The sequence below is a fragment of the Mesoplodon bidens genome (genome assembly GCF_964165515.1).
Source record: "Mesoplodon bidens genome assembly, chromosome: 3".
NCBI classification, from domain to species: Eukaryota; Metazoa; Chordata; class Mammalia; order Artiodactyla; family Ziphiidae; genus Mesoplodon; species Mesoplodon bidens.
The window spans coordinates 149632035-149647916 of record NC_138178.1 but is presented as its reverse complement, the minus strand read 5'-3'; the positions used below and the strand labels follow the sequence as shown (position 1 = coordinate 149647916).

Below are 15882 nucleotides of genomic sequence, written 5' to 3'. Positions count from 1 at the left end.
GAATAAATTATCCCCAAAGTTGCAGAATTGGTCCCAATCCTACAACGGCCCCAAGTTACCTTTCACCTCAGCTGTTGATTTTCCCTATCGACCTCCCTCCTCCCACATTTCTTCAGACCATGCCACATAATAATCTAGCCCTAGAAAAAGGAAAACATTCTCTGGCACTTTAATAACTTTTCTAACATTCACACAAACTCACAGTAATAAACAGGATACTGACCCCAACCCTCCCCCCAAACTGATGAAAGATAACTCAAATGAAGGATGCAAATTCCAAATAAAAACTTCTAATGTCTCAAGCAGAGTAACACAGCAAATGCCACACAGTACACGGAAGCCTGAGGGTGATGATGAGGTTGGTACTCTCAAACGATCAGGAATCAAGGTTACTTCAGAAAAAGCTCCTTCTTCCACCTCCAACTTCTGCTTTTACTTTTGTGCCTAGATGAGGTGGTGTTTCCTAGAAGACCGTCTGAGTTCTGTGACATTGAAGCAGTCATAAAGGTAAATGTAAGCACAGTGATGGTTATTAAGGTAAGAATGAATTTTTCCTCAAAAAAAGTGGTGGTGGTAGGAGAGAATCATTAATGTCTTGTTTCTGGCAATCAGGGAGTAAGTAGTTCAGGTTAGAGGCATCTTGGTGAGCAGCAGCCCCTTGTCATATAACATGGTCGCCAAGGAAAGCTGGTCCTCCACACTGTCGCACGGCAAGTCTGCTACCCTCACAAACTCTGGGTAGGAGCGGAGCAGGAGTTCCATGGCATCAGCTTGCTGGGGGTATATCTCCAAGCACTTGGGCTCTTCCAGATGATAAACTCGGGAGTTTTCCACTGTATAATAGAGAAACAAATGGCCTCCCTCACCCACCAGCCGAGCTATACCATCCTGAAGCATGTGCACTTCTGTTTCTGTTGTCAGCTGGGCCCCCACGTTTACAGGTTCCCCAGCCTCCCAGCGAATTGGGAGCCCATAAACGCTTAGTGCCCTCTCCCTCTCAGTCAACACAGGGGGCAGAGAATCGTGGATGAAGTCTTTGGCTCTCTGGTCAGCCACAGCATCGACAGGGGCAAAGTGTCCCAAGCGGGCAACCAAGACCCGCACTTTCTCCATGAAAGCAGTTCTTCGCGGATCCTTAGACTCCGAATGCTGGGCCCCCATGTAATCCATAAAGTCTCGGGGCAGTCCCCTACGAAACTCCACATTTTCCTCCATTGCAGCCTGCACTGCCAGAGGCAGTACAGCCTCCAGGAAGTCGCCCCAGGTATTGCGCTGGTATGTGGACAAGGTCAGGTGCAGAGAGTGCACTCCATCCTGGCATTCGGCTTGGTGAATGAAGCCTCGGGGAAAATAGAGCAAATCTCCAGGTTCCAGCACCGTCTGTAGCACCGGCTCTCCTAGGTCGTCCTGACTGAAGTTGGGGCTGGATGTCAGGGCTAGTTCCTCGGTCGGAACCCGCGGTCGGTAGACCCGCCAGAGCTTCCTACCTTCCAGCTGCAGCACAAAAGCCTCGATATCGTCGTAGTGGGGGGCAAAGCCCTGCGAGTTAGGGGGCGTGAGGTAAACGTTGGAGCCTGCCATGCTTCCAAACTGCTCCTGGAGCACAGCCAAAAACTGCCACACGGTGGTGGAGAAAGCCTGCGGACAGAGGAGGCGCAGGGAGCAGCCGGCCCTGTACAGGGACCACGCGGCGGCGGGCAGGGCGCGGCCGGGTGGGTTCAGGGTCTCGCGCCGCCCACTGATGTAGCGCGCGGCGTCCAGGTGCTGCCCAAACTGCACCTCCTCGTTGCGCAGCATTGAGTCCAGGTCGGCGGTAGAGAAAAGACCCTGGTAGTAGGTGTGGTCCTGCCGCCGCACCAGCACAGCCTCGCGCTCCCATAGGCGCCGGTAGAAATGGTCGGGCGGCATGGGCGCGATGAGCCACTCGAAGAGGCGCGCCGCCCGACGCCGGCTGCTGGGGATGCGGTTCAGCTCAGCCAAGACGCGCTGCAAAGGGGAGTCCCAGGGCAGCTCCCCGCCCGCGATTTCCCCCTGCGGCCCCGACAGCGTCGCTGGAGCCATGGACGGCGGGGCGGCCGCCAAGTGCTGGGCAGAGCACAGCACGGCCGAGGTCTCCACCAAGCGCGGCGGGGGGCCCGAGGCCTGCACCAGGCGTGCCGGCAGGGCGGATGCCTCCACCAGGCGCGCCGGCGGGGTCTGCGCCTCCACCAAGCGCGCCGGCGGGGTCTGCGCCTCCACCAGGGCGCGGGGAGTCTGCAGGGAGCGGGACGCGGGCGAGGCCTCTAACAGCTCCGCGGGCCCGAGATGGCCGTACGGCTCCCGCCGGGTCACATCCGAGAGGGCCGCCGCCCCTCCAGCCAGCGGGTCCCTGCGATCGTCGACCATCGACTCCACCCTCGAGTCCTCCGAGTCCTCGCTCGGCAGCGCCTGGGCCCTCAGCGCGGCCATCCGGGACGCGACACTTCTCCTCAGCTGCCTTCGGATCTTCCTGGGCCTCAGGGGCAGGGCCAGGACCGACCCGCTATGTGGCTGTGGCTGGCGCCGGCGCCTCAACCGCCCGCGCCTCAGCAGCCCAGCGCTAGCCCGGAGCCCGTCCATGATCCTACCTTCTCCCGAGCCCGGCGGGAGATGGCGAGAAGCCGGCTCAGGCAGGCGGCTTCCGCAGTGTACTCTGGGAAAGGGGTGGGGCTCCAGCCGCCTCTGAGTTGTCCCCGCTCACCGTTCTTCCGCCGGCGCCTCCCGCTGGCCCCATTAGAAAATGTTAATTCAATGCATGGCTTCCCGCTAGAGCGGCGGAGTCTCTGCCAAATTAACACGAATTCCATATTTAGGGGACAGTTTACAAATCAAGTTGCCAGGGACTCCAGGAGAAAGAGTTAGCTACTGAACTTTTTCCTTCTAGTGTCTGCAAATTGCAGTGTTCCTCGGGAGGACCCGTTTCTGAAAAACACGTTCCCCAGCAGCTTTGCATGAGAAAGCGCACAATTCTTGGTTTCAAGGAATGCCCTCAGGCAAAGTTCTAGGTTCAAATTTCGGTCCACCTGGGTCTCTTTACAGACTGATTGAAGCCCTAAATTCCTCCGCCTAACTTCCCTTCCTCCTCTCTCCATTACAAATTTTCAGTCATTGCTCTCTCTCTCTGAAAATGAAGCTACAGACTTTTCTACTTGTATTCTTTTTTTATTTTATTTTTTTAATTAACAAATGTTTACTGACTACTAAGTGACAGCCATTGCGATGGCATCGGGGTAACAATCATAAACAAGACAACGAAACAGACTATCACCTGCCTTCATGGGACTTAACGTTTCAGAGCACACGATCAACCTGCAAGGAAATGCACACTTTCCTTTTTCTTCCCTTCATCTTTGCTAGTTTAATCCAGCTCAAACCCCAAGTTCATCTCCAAGGCTACTTCTTAATTAAACTGGAAAGGAATATTTTCTGACTTAATAATTCCATATTCAGTGAACATATGCTGACTCTACCTGCCCAGCATCCATCCTGGCCATCCCCTCCCCGCCCCCCACCACCACGAAAGACACTGAATTTCCTTTGGAGAACCATCCTGTGCTGGGGCTCAACTTGGTCTCCAGAAGTGCTGCAGAACACAGTGAATGCTCCCAGACTATGGAAGGCCTGGAGCATCAGTGGAATCCCGTATCCTAAGGCCACAATGATTGGCTTGTGCTTAACCAAGTGACCCAAGTTTCTCCAGTCAGTGACTCAAAGGAGCTTCACTATACAGACAGGCTGCCTAAGAATCTTTTTAGAGTCCACGTCTAGTGTTATCCTACTTCAGAAGGTCTTGAGAGGTGACCATATGCCAGGCGCTCTTGTAGACACCGGGGACGCAGAGGTGAGCGACATCTTCACTGTTTTTGGTGGCAGTTGAGCGTCCATCCAAAAAATTTCCTGTGTCCCGGAGCGGCTGCGGGAGACCAACTCTGAGTCACACGTGTTCTCTGCGAGCTGCCCATGCTTGGTCTAGGGGAACTTTGGTCCCTCGTCAAGCCAGTTCACTCGGGTGGCAGGGGTGGGGAGGGGGCCGACCTGCGCCTCCTCGGGGGAATCAGGGCCATTCTTCTTCTTCTTTTTTTTTTTTTTTTTTGTGGTACGCGGGCCTCTCACTGTTGTGGCCCCTTCCGTTGCGGAGCACAGGCTCCGGACGCGCAGGCTCAGCGGCCATGGCTCACAGGACCAGCCGCTCCGCGGCATGTGGGTTCCTCCGGGACCGGGGCACGAACCCGTTTCCCCTGCATCGGCAGGCGGACTCTCAACCACTGCGCCACCTGGGAAGCCCCCGGGGCCATTCTTGTATTCTTGATAACTGCCCTTCCCACCCCCTCTGGGATTTTGTTTTATTAGCTACAAGTTCTCTCTCCAGAATCTTCAAACTCACCTCCTCTGAACCTTAAATCGACTTCTTAAATCTGGGCCTCTCATTAACAGGCACTGTGGTAGGCATGAGGGTGCAATTGTCGAGAACATGGTCACTGTCCCCATGTAACTATTGTTGCTTTATACATAAAGATTACTTGTCTTCATTTGAATCATTTATGATAGATTACCAAGAATGGAATTGCTGGGTGAATTTAATTTTTGTGATTATTATAGGGCGAGATAATTTTTGTGATTATTATAGGTTTTACCAAACTCCCTCCCAAAGTGTTTACAACCTTGCAAGCAATTATGAGCAGGTTAGACTACATGGCCTCTAGGGCCTTTTCTGTGGTTCTGTTTGATCTCTCAATCCTCTTCCTCACATTCCTATCCAAACCCTTGAGAAAGCATTTAGATTTTACCCCTACCCAGGTGTCACATCTACCCTTTTAATTTCTCACATGGTCTATTACAGTGGTCCTCAAGTGGGGGCAATTTTGCCTCCCCAGGGAACACTTTCAAATATCGTATATTAACACATATATGTGGAATCTGAAAAAATTGGTATAGACGATCTTGTTTGCAAAGCAGAAATAGAGACACAGACATAGAGAACAAACCTATGGATACCAAGGGGGAAATGGGGGGCGGGGGTTGGGATGAACTGGGAGATTGGGACTGACATATATACACTATTGATACTATGTATAAAATAGATAACTAATGAGAACCTAAGGTATAGCACAGGGAACTCTACTCAATGCTGTGTGGTGACCTAAAGGGGAAGGAAATCCAAAAAAGAGGGGATGTATGTATACATATAGGTGATTCACTTTGCTGTACAGTAAAAACTAACACAACACTGTAAAGCAACTATACTCCAATAATGATTAAGAGAAAAAAAAAAGAAATTGCAAACTCTCCAAGAAGCTCAACATGTGGGCTTATACTGGGCCTTGATGAGAAACAATGTTGCTGGTTTCCCCTGCCATATTCTCTGGAACTCAAAACAAGAGACCTGATCAAGAATAGGAGAGAGGGCTTCCCTGGTGGCGCAGTGGTTGAGAGTCCGCCTGCCGATGCAGAGGACATGGGTTCGTGCCCCGGTCTGGGAAGATCCCACATGCCGCGGAGCGGTTGGGCCCGTGAGCCATGGCCGTTGGGCCTGCGTGTCCGGAGCCTGTGCTCCGCAACGGGAGAGGCCGCAACAGTGAGAGGCCCGCATACAGCAAAAAAAAAAAAAAAAAAAAAAAGAATAGGAGAGAAACTTCAGTTCAAGCAAGAAGCCTTTTGACCTAATCAAACGTATAAGCTTTTGCACAGCAAAGGAGACCATAAACAAAACGAAAAGACAACCTATGTAATGAGAGAAAATATCTGTGATGTGACCAACAAGGGCTTAATTTCCAAAATACACAAACAGCTCATACAGCTAAATATTTAAAAAACAAAAAACCCAATCAAAAAATGGGCAGAGGGGCTTCCCTAGTCATCCAGTGGGTAAGACTCAGCACTCCCAATGCAGGGGGCCTGGGTTCGATCTCTGGTCGGGGAACTAGATCCCGCATGCATGCCACAACTAAGAAGTCCACATGCTGCAACTAAAAGATCCCACATGCTGCAAAGAAGATCCCGTGTGCTGCAACTAAGACCCAGCGCAGCCAAAATAAATAAATAAAAATAAATAAATCTTTTTAAAAAAATGGGCAGAACACCTAAATAGATATTTCTCCAAAGAAGACATACAGATGGCCAAAAGGCACATGAACAGGTGTTCAACATCACTAATTATTAGAGAAATGCAAATCAAAACTACAGTGAGGTACCACCTCACACCAGTCAGAATGCCCATCGTCAAAAAGTCCACGAATAATAAATGCTGGAGAGGGTGTGGAGAAAAGGGAACCCTCCTACACTGTAGGAGGGACTATAAGTTGGTGCAGCCACTATGGAGAACAGTATGGAGGGTCCTTAAAAAACTAAAAATAGAGCTACCATATGATCCAGGAATCCCACTCCCGGGCATATATCCAGAAAAGACAAAAACTCTATTTCGAAAAGATACATTCACCCCAATGTTCATAGCAGCACTATTTACAATAGCCAAGACATGGAAGCAACCTAAGTGTCCAAAAACAAATGAATGGATAAAGAATATGTGGTGTGTGTGTGTGTGTATATATATATATATATATATATATATATATACCATAAAAAAGAATGAAATTATGCCATTTGGAGCAACATGGATGGACCTAGAGATTATCATACTAAGTAAAATAAGTCAGACAAAGACAAATATCATATATCACTTATATGTGGAATCTAAAAAAAATGATACAAAGGAACTTATTTACAAAACAGAAACAGACTGACAGACATAGAAAACAAACGTATGGTTACCAAAGGGGAAAGGGGGGAAGAGGGATAAATTAGGATCTTGAGATTAAGATTAAGATTAATATACAGAGGCTTCCCTGGTGGCGCAGTGGTTGGGGGTCTGCCTGCAGGTGCGGGGGACGCGGGTTCGTGCCCCGATCCGGGAGGATTCCACATGCCGCGGAGCAGCTGGGCCCGTGAGCCATGGCCGCTGAGCCTGCACGTCCGGAACCTGTGCTCCGCAACGGGAGAGGCCACAACGGTGAGAGGCCTGCGTACCAGGAAAAAAAAAAAAAAAAGATTAATATACACATTACTGTATATAAAATAGATAAACACCAAAGTCCTACTGTTTAGCACAAGGAATTAGGGAATTATATTCAATACCTGTAATAACCTATAATGGAAAAGAATATGTATATATCAGAATCACTTTGCTGTACACCAGAAACTAGCACAACCTTGTAAATCAACTATATTTCAAAAAAAAAAAAGGAAAGAAAGGAGCCTTTTAATTCTACCTAGTGGACCTTCTACATTGCCTCCCAAATGTTTTGCAAACTGCTTTGGGGAAAGTAATAAATGTTTGTGATTTAAAAAAAAAAAATGGTCCACATCAAAAAAATCTTAAATAAAAAAAATACCCTTATTAAAGCGCATTTCACATTCCATCTCCTCCCCAAAGGCTCTCCCATCTCCCTAGTCACAGGAGAACTTTGGCCCTTTCACATTGCTTTAGCACATTGTGCATGTATTGGTGTATTATATGTCAGATTCCTTCTTAAACTTCCTAAACTGTAAACTCCTTCAAGCAAAGGACTTCCTTATGCCTCTTTCTCTTGCTTTTAGCACATTGCTCTCACAGAGTAGATGCACAGGAAATGTTTGTGGGAAGCAGACCAACCAGAAATGAGTCCCTGCTACTCATTATCTGTGGCATTAGCTCAGTCAAGTTACTCTCTCAGATCTCGGTAATCTCATCTGTAAAGTAGGAATAGTCATTGAACATACTTCTTCATAGATGTATGAAGAAAATAATGTTTGGTTGTGAGCATAAAATAATGCATGCAAGGCACTTAGCACAGGATCTGGTACAGATCTAAACACTTAAAAAATTGTAGCTATAATTTATTATTATGGAGAAAGGACCTGTATGATGGCTTTTGTTCCTCTGGCCTAGTTCAGAGAAACTAGGAGTGGGGGAGTCAGAGATGTTCTTGAATTGGCCAGGATGACAGCATGGGATGGGAAGATTAAGATTATTTTTGCCTGTGCCCCGTGGAAGTTTAAATGGGTCAGTGGGACCGTTTCAGACAAGGCCATCGTGTGAGGTATCGCTCTGCACAAAGTTACCTGGCCAAGGGCCAGAGTAGGGTCTGAAACCAACCGATGTTATCCTTGAAAGTCCCATGCCCTACTCTAGGGCTGCAGTGTCTGGAGGAAGGGCCAGCAGAGGGGGTGCCCTCTTCCTAATTGACATACAGGCTGTGTGTGCTGGCCAGACCCTGATATCAGATTCCCCAGGGAAATATTGCAAAGGGCAGGTCAAGGATGTCACTGGGAGGTTTCATTGCTTTTTCAAGGGGAGTGGTTTTCAATAGACAGTAGACACATCCTGTAGTGAACTGGGGGGATGAGCTATGCTTCTCTGCTGGCAAAGCTGGGAAACACTGGGCTTAGCTAGACGAGAGCTGTAAATTTGTCTTTTCCACATCCTGTACAATATCTCCTCCTCTTAGTCTTTCCTGTGACCTCATCCTTTTCTTTTTTCAACATTTTGTGATTTCCTCAAGTAAAGAATGTTGTTGCTATCTGTCTTCTAGTTTCCCTTGTGACTGGGAGACACCTTTTGGAGACTGACTTACTTTTAATTTCATCATTTTCCTGTGGCTCTACTTAGTTCAACAAAAGCAGCTATTAATAACCATTTTCAGAAATATACTTACTGGGACTTCCCTGGTGGCACAGTGGTCAAGAATCCGCCTGCCAATGCAGGGGACACAGTTTCGATCCCTTATCCAGGAAGATCCCACATGCCACAGGGCAACTAAGCCCAAGCGCCACAACTACTGAGCCTGCGCTCTAGAGTCCGCAAGCCACAACTACTGAGCCTGTGCACCTAGAGCCCGTGCTCCGCAACAAGAGAAGCCACCGCAATGAGAAGCCTGCACACCGCAGCGAAGAGTAGCCCCCACTCCTCGCTGCAACTAGAGAAAGCCCGCGCACAGCAATGAAGACCCAGTGCAGCCAAAAAAAAGAAAGAAAAAAATATATTTACTGATATGGAACAATGTTCTCAATATATCATTGAATAAGAAAAAAAGCAGACAAAATAGGTATTACGGTAGGATCCCATTTGAGAGATACATATGTGTGTGTCGATATGTATGTGTATTTCTATCTATACATCCATCCATATATACGTACTACTAAAAAAAGTTTGGGAGTCTTTATGCCACAATATTTAACAGTGATCGTCTTTGGATGGTGGGATTTCAGGTGATTTTTATTTTCTTCTTTGCATATTTGCATGGTCTGGGTTTTCTACATTGTACATATCATTTGTGCAATTAAAAATATAGTGTTTTTTTTGGAATTCCCTAGCAGTCCAGTGGTTAGGACTCCGTGCTTCCACTGCAGGGGCGTGGGTTCCATCCCTGGTTGGGGAACTAAGATCCCGCAAGCTGCGGGGCATGGCCAAAAAAAAAAAAGAAAAACATATATAGTGTTGTTTTAAACAACAAACTTCACTCTCCCTAATTCATTTCATTTCTTCGGATATCTAATCATTGCTTGCCTTGCTCTTATTTTTTTGACTTGATATTATCTTTGTTTAATGAAAGAAATTTGACATTGAGATTATAGAAGTTACTAATTGTTCATCAGAGAAGCTGCTGTAGACAAGAAGTTGAATAGAGCCAATCCCATGTTTAAATCTACATAGAATGATCTGAATCCTCTCAGAAAAGTTATCTCCCCCACCAAATCTCATTGTTAGATAGTTATACCTTTGGATAAGTCATTGCCTTTTTCATTCATTCTTTATTTAAAATTCAAATACACTGGGAAGGTGTATTAATTTGCCAGGGCTGCCATAACAAAGTACCACAGACTGGCTGACTTGAACAACAGAAGTTTATTTTCAGACAACAATTTCTGGAGGCTAGAAGTCCGAGATCAAGGTGTTGGCACGGCTGTTTTCTGGGGCCTCTCTCCTTGGCTTGTGGATGACTGCCTTCTCCCAATCTTTATATGGTCTTCCCTCTGTATAATTCTGTGTTAAAATTTCTCCTTTTTATAAGAACATCAGTCATATTAGATTAGGGTCCATTCTTACAATCTCATTTTAACTTAATAACCTCTTTAAAGACCCTATCTTCAAATATAGTCACATTCTGAGGTACCGGGGGTTAGAACTTCAACACATGAATTTTGGGAGACACAATTTATCCCATAACAGAGGGCTGATATATACTAAGTCACAAATTCCTTTAAGCACTTTTCCTTTTTGAAGGAAGGATAACATGATAAGTTGTTGAAAGGGGGATAGGGAGAAAAAGAAATTAAAGAAAAAAGAAGAACAAGTGTCCAGGGTAATGGTTCTCAGCCCAAGATGATTTTGCCCCCCTCCCTTCCAGGGGATATTTGGCAATATTAAGAGACAGTTTTGGTTGTCACAACAGGGGAGATGCTACTGACATCTAGTGCGTAGAGGCCAGAGATGCTCCTAAACATCCTACAATGTGCAGTACAGCCCCACAACAAAGAATTATCTGGCCCTAAATGTACCAAGGTTGAGAAACCCTAGGATAAACTTTTGGATGACCCCATCAACATAAAAATGTGGATATCTTTGATCCAGTAATACTGCTTCTAGGAATCTATTCTACAGAAATATTCACCCATGTGTACAAACATATATAGATACAGAGATAGAGACAGAGATAGAGACAGATATATACAGATGCTCATTGCTTATCATTTCAAAATTGGAAATGACTCAAATGTCGACTAAGTTTCAAGAATTCTTGTTAAAAATAATGACGAGGAAAGATGTTGAAAATATATTGTAAGCTGAAAAATCAAACTGCAGAACAATATATGTTGTCCCTTTTTTTAAAAATCCATATACATTTATATATAGTTTCTTTAAAACCACATGTGTTGTATTTGTGTGTGTGACTGCACAGTTGAATATCTGAAGTCAGAGGTTGCCTCTGGGGAATGGCATTATTGGCAATAGAAGAAATTTCATGTTTAACTTTATACATTTCTGAATAATTTTGCTTAAGACCTCAAGGATATAGGACTTTGCTTTGGCAAATGTGAGACAGATCACAGTCTAACTTTGAGACTACTGACTCACTAATTTGTAAAACTGTTTTACCAAATTACTGTAAATTAGGGATCAACAAATTATAACTCTCAGGCCAAATGTGGCCTGACTCCTGTTTTTACACACCCTGTGGACTAAGAATGATTTTCATATTTTTAAATGGTTGAAAAAAATCAAAAGAAGAATAATATTTTCTGAAATAAAATTTGTACAAGGGCTTCCCTGGTGGCACAGTGGTTGAGAGTCCGCCTGCCGATGCAGGGGACACGGGTTCGTGCCCCGGTCTGGGAAGATCCCACATGCCGCGGAGCGGCTGGGCCCATGAGCCATGGCCGCTGAGCCTGCACGTCCGGAGCCTGTGCTCCGCAACGAGAGAGGCCACAACAGTGAGAGGCCCGCGCACTGCAAAAAAAAAAAAAAAAAAAAAAAAAATTTGTACAAAACTCAAATTTCTGTGTCCACAGATAAATTTTATTGGAATACAGCCACACTCATTCATTACAAACTGTCTGTGGCTACTCTCATACTACAATAGCAGAGCTGAGCAGTTTGACACAGGCCATCAGGCCCACAAAGCCTAAAATAAATACTATTAATATTTGGCCCTTCACAGAAGTCTGCCAAGTCCTGCAGTACATCATGTAAGATGCTGTCTAGGATGTTGAACTTCCAACTCTTTTGCTCATGGACCCTCTAAAAGAATTGTGAAAAGTTGTCACCTCTTCACCTTTTTTCATTGACATCAAACGTTTTTTTTAAGTTTAAATAGACACAAAGCGTCTAATTTCTAACATCTACATAGTCCAGCATTTATATATATTGATATTTTAAATTAAAACTGTTACATTGGGCTTCCCTGGTGGCGCAGTGGTTGAGACTCCGCCTGCCGATGCGGGGGACACGGGTTCGTGCCCCGGTCCGGGAGGATCCCACATGCCGCGGAGCGGCTGGGCCCGTGGGCCATGACCACTGGGCCTGCGCGTCCGGAGCCTGTGCTCCGCGACGGGAGAGGCCACAGCCGTGAGAGGCCCGTGTACCGCAAAAAATCCCCAAAAAACAAAAAAACACTGTTACATTACTTTAAAATGCATCCAACTAAATCTATAACAGTTTGATACCTACCATCATCCATTTTAAAAAATTATAAAATAAACAAGCTCTTCTTATAAGTTGAAAATTTAATCTTTTTTTAAGCTTACATTTCCATTTTGAAATAACTTCCAGACAGAATTTTATTCTAATATACTATATGTTTATGCTTGAAAATATTTTTCATCATCCTAACACTGTAACAAAAATATATATTTAAATTGAGGTTACAGTTATATTCTATTGTCATAGTCTGGGTTTTTCCTGGGATTCCCTGACCTCGTAAATGAGGGTTTTTTTTTTTTTTTTTTTTTGTATTCATTAAGTTTCATTCTTGTGCTGTATAGTTCTACGGGTTTTCACAAATGCATAATGCCATGTATCCACCATTTCAGTATCATGCAGAATAGTTTAACCATGCTAAAAATCTTCTGTGCTTCCTCTTTTCCATCCTCTCTTCCTCCCCACAAACAACTGACAATCAGTGATCTTCTTATTATCTCTGTAGTTCTGCCTTTTCTAGAATGTCATATAATTAAAATCATACATATGTAGCCTTTTCAGGCTAACTTGTTTCACTTAGCAATACATATTCAAGGAGGTTCACCCAAGTCTTCTGTGGCTTGAGAGCTTATTTCTTCTTATCTGTGAACAATATTTCATTGTATGGATGTACCACAGTTTGTTTTTCATTTCACCTACTGAAAGTTGATTCTAGTTTTTAATGATTATGAATAAAGTTGCTACAAACATTCATGTGCAGGGGAGACTTACTTTTTATTTTGACTTCATTTTTCATTTCAAGTATAATATTCAAAGAATATAATACAAGTAATTGACAGAAATACATCTTGAAAGTCAAAATTAAAAGTTAAAATTAAAATGATGTGGCCCGTCACAATTGATTTATTCAATTTTTTAAGTAATGAAAAACAAGATAATAAATAATGTGTTGGTTCTTATTCCTTAAATAGCAAAAATACAATATAATATGTAGCTGAAATTATAAGTTATTTGTGAAATAAGAAATATTATACAAGGCATGGTGTTCTTTCTGCATATATGTAAGTGGGCATATATCAAACTTTGGGGATAGGCTTTTGAGATTAATTAAAGAATAGTCAAGTATGGGTTGGCCAAAAAGTTTGCTTGGGTTTTTGTAGCATCTTATGGGAAAAACTCGAATGAACTTTTTGGCCAACCCAATATAAAAAATCAGAAATAATCCCATTAAATTCATTAGACATCATAATAAATTTTTTCCTCTTTATTTAATGAAGGAGGAAGATATATACATACACAAGGGACTTCCCTGGCAGTCCAGTGGTTAAGACTCCATGCTTCCACTGCAAGAGGCACAGGTTTCATCCCTTGTTGGGGAACTAAGATCCTGCATGCTTCACAGCATGGCCAAAAAATAAATTAATTAAATTAAAATTTTTAAAAATTCACCATTTGTAGTACCACTACAGGTTTGCTCCCTGCAAATACACAATTCTGATGTATTCTATTTTGCTTGATTCCTATCACAAAAGAAAAACATGGTGCATTTATTTATAATGCAGTTTTCCTGCACCACCACATTCTGGTAAGGAGCTCCAAAGACTGCAAAAATTCCAAATTCAAACCTGGTCTTTTTGTCAATGTAGGTGATAGTATGTATTTTAGTTAACAGTTTGGGGACTTCCCTGGTGGTCCAGTGGTTACAACTCCATGCTCCCAATGCAGGAAGCCCAGGTTCGATCCCTGGTCAGGGAAATAGATCCCGCATGCCACGACTAAGACGCGGTGCAGCCAAGTCAATAAATATATATATTTTTAAAAAAACAGTTTGTTAGCTTGATTTTTTAAAAAATATTTATTTATTTATTTGACCACGCCCAGTCTTAGAAGATCCTGCGGCACGCGGGATCTTTTAGTTGTGGCATGCGGGATCTAGTTCCCCGACCAGGGATCAAACCGGGCCCATGCAGTGGGAGTCTTAGCCACTGGACCACCAGGGAAATCCCCACTAGCTTGATTTATAACATTTAAATATTTAGACATTTAGTAAATGGGATTCCATTTGTACTTTGGCCCTAAGCTAAGAATACATTTGGGAATGAGACAGATAACTCTCTTACTATTTCATAGAGTAATACAGAAACCTAGATTAACATTAGAACAGCCTAGATTCCTGGGAACGCTTTAACCTAGGTACAAACTCAATCATAGCCATCACTACTTTGGTTTATAAGGTGAAAAGAGAGCAGCGCTGTGTCCCCAGGGGCTGTTCACCCTGAGTGAATCCACCTTAGCACACGTGAAGAATAAAGCTCTTTAGTCATTGCTACTATGGTTCCCATAGCTGCTGCTACTACTACATATTAATAAAGACATAGAAAACACAGGCTAACCCCAAAGATCACCATGTGGAGGTCCAAGCCTTGGGTGGGAAATTCAGGCATATTCTCCACATTAGGCTGCTGACTGCAGTCAAAACAGGCAGGTCTTAGACTCATAGATTCTATTCTCTTATTTATTATGGTAGTTCACAGAGCTATTCTGATAAAACCATGGCTGAAGAAGGCTTTCTCTTTGGATCTGTCACATGAGACCACATTTTGCACATGTGCTCACATGTTAATATCTCTCTGCAGCCTGTGAGGCCCCGCACACCAAATCCCTGGTCACAGAGTCCAGTCCCGGGCCTAAACACAAGAAGCAGAGATCATTCATCACTTGTCAAAGATCTACGCACTGCCCGGGAAAAAAGGATTGCGATGGGACCATTTGGATCTGACAACCAAGATCTCTAGCTAAGTAAAAACTCAAGTTTTTTCCAGGGTCATGTCCTCTTCCCCTAGAAGGAAAGGTAATTATTTCTAGGATGAGCCCTTCTCTTGCTCCAAGACACAGGCAGCAGTGGACCTAGTCACATTCTTCTCTTTAACTGATGTTGTGTAATCTCTGTCATTATGTTTATAAAGAAAAATCTTTTTAACAGTAAACCTGACTCTTTAATGTGCACCATTTACACAGAGGGTTAAAGAAAATTGACATCACATTAGGTGACAGTCCATATTTTTCCATAACCCAGGAAAGTCATATACTAAATATAGGTCAGAACTCCAAATTTTACTAGAATAGAAATATTCAAAGACCCAGAATCTTTTGTAAGCTATACAAAGAGCCCTTTAAAACCCAAACTAGAATCCCATTAGTCTAGGAAAGACTTAAGTGATGTTTTCTATCTACAAGTCTAGTCTTGTTCTAGAGCAAGTTCTTTAACTGCAGCCCAGAAGGCAATAAGGAAGCCATGTCACTGGACTGTTACAAGAAAACAAAGCTAGTACAATATTTTGCACCTTGTACTGCATGGGTGGGTGTGAACACTTTTAGATCCCTAGGAAGCACTGCTGCAGTTTCACAAGGCTGATTAGCAATTCTCATGAGCCTCCTTAATGTACTTAATGCTTAAAACATTAAGGCATCATGGGAGAGTTACAAACTGTATTTGTATCCTAAGCTGGGATCCCGTAAGAAAGAGCACGTAATACCCAAAAAATTGCCATGGAAGAGGAAAGATCCAGAACTCATAGTAGTGTGCATCCAGCTTTCTTTCTTAAATATTGATTGCTGTTTACACCCTAAATAGCTTTGGGACATTCAGTGATTAAAATAAAGCCAATATGAATCTCTGTCTCCATTTTTCT

The 15882-nt window shown here is 44.0% G+C and overlaps 2 protein-coding genes across 2 annotated transcripts in view; one reads left to right on the top strand and one right to left on the bottom strand.

Annotated features, from left to right (window-relative positions):
- HEATR4 (HEAT repeat containing 4) overlaps positions 1 to 15124 on the top strand; it is a 36446-nt gene extending 21322 nt beyond the window's left edge. Inside the window, 2 exon segments of the mRNA XM_081228301.1 lie at positions 449 to 507; positions 14827 to 15124. Coding sequence (XP_081084427.1) covers positions 449 to 507; positions 14827 to 14985 — 218 coding nt within the window. The 3' untranslated portion in view covers positions 14986 to 15124.
- On the bottom strand, positions 574 to 2655 carry RIOX1 (ribosomal oxygenase 1). Its single transcript, XM_081229753.1, has one exon. It carries the CDS (start codon positions 2596 to 2598, stop codon positions 625 to 627), a length of 1974 nt encoding a protein of 657 aa, XP_081085879.1. The 5' UTR covers positions 2599 to 2655; the 3' UTR covers positions 574 to 624.
- Positions 15125 to 15882: the final 758 nt, after the last annotated feature.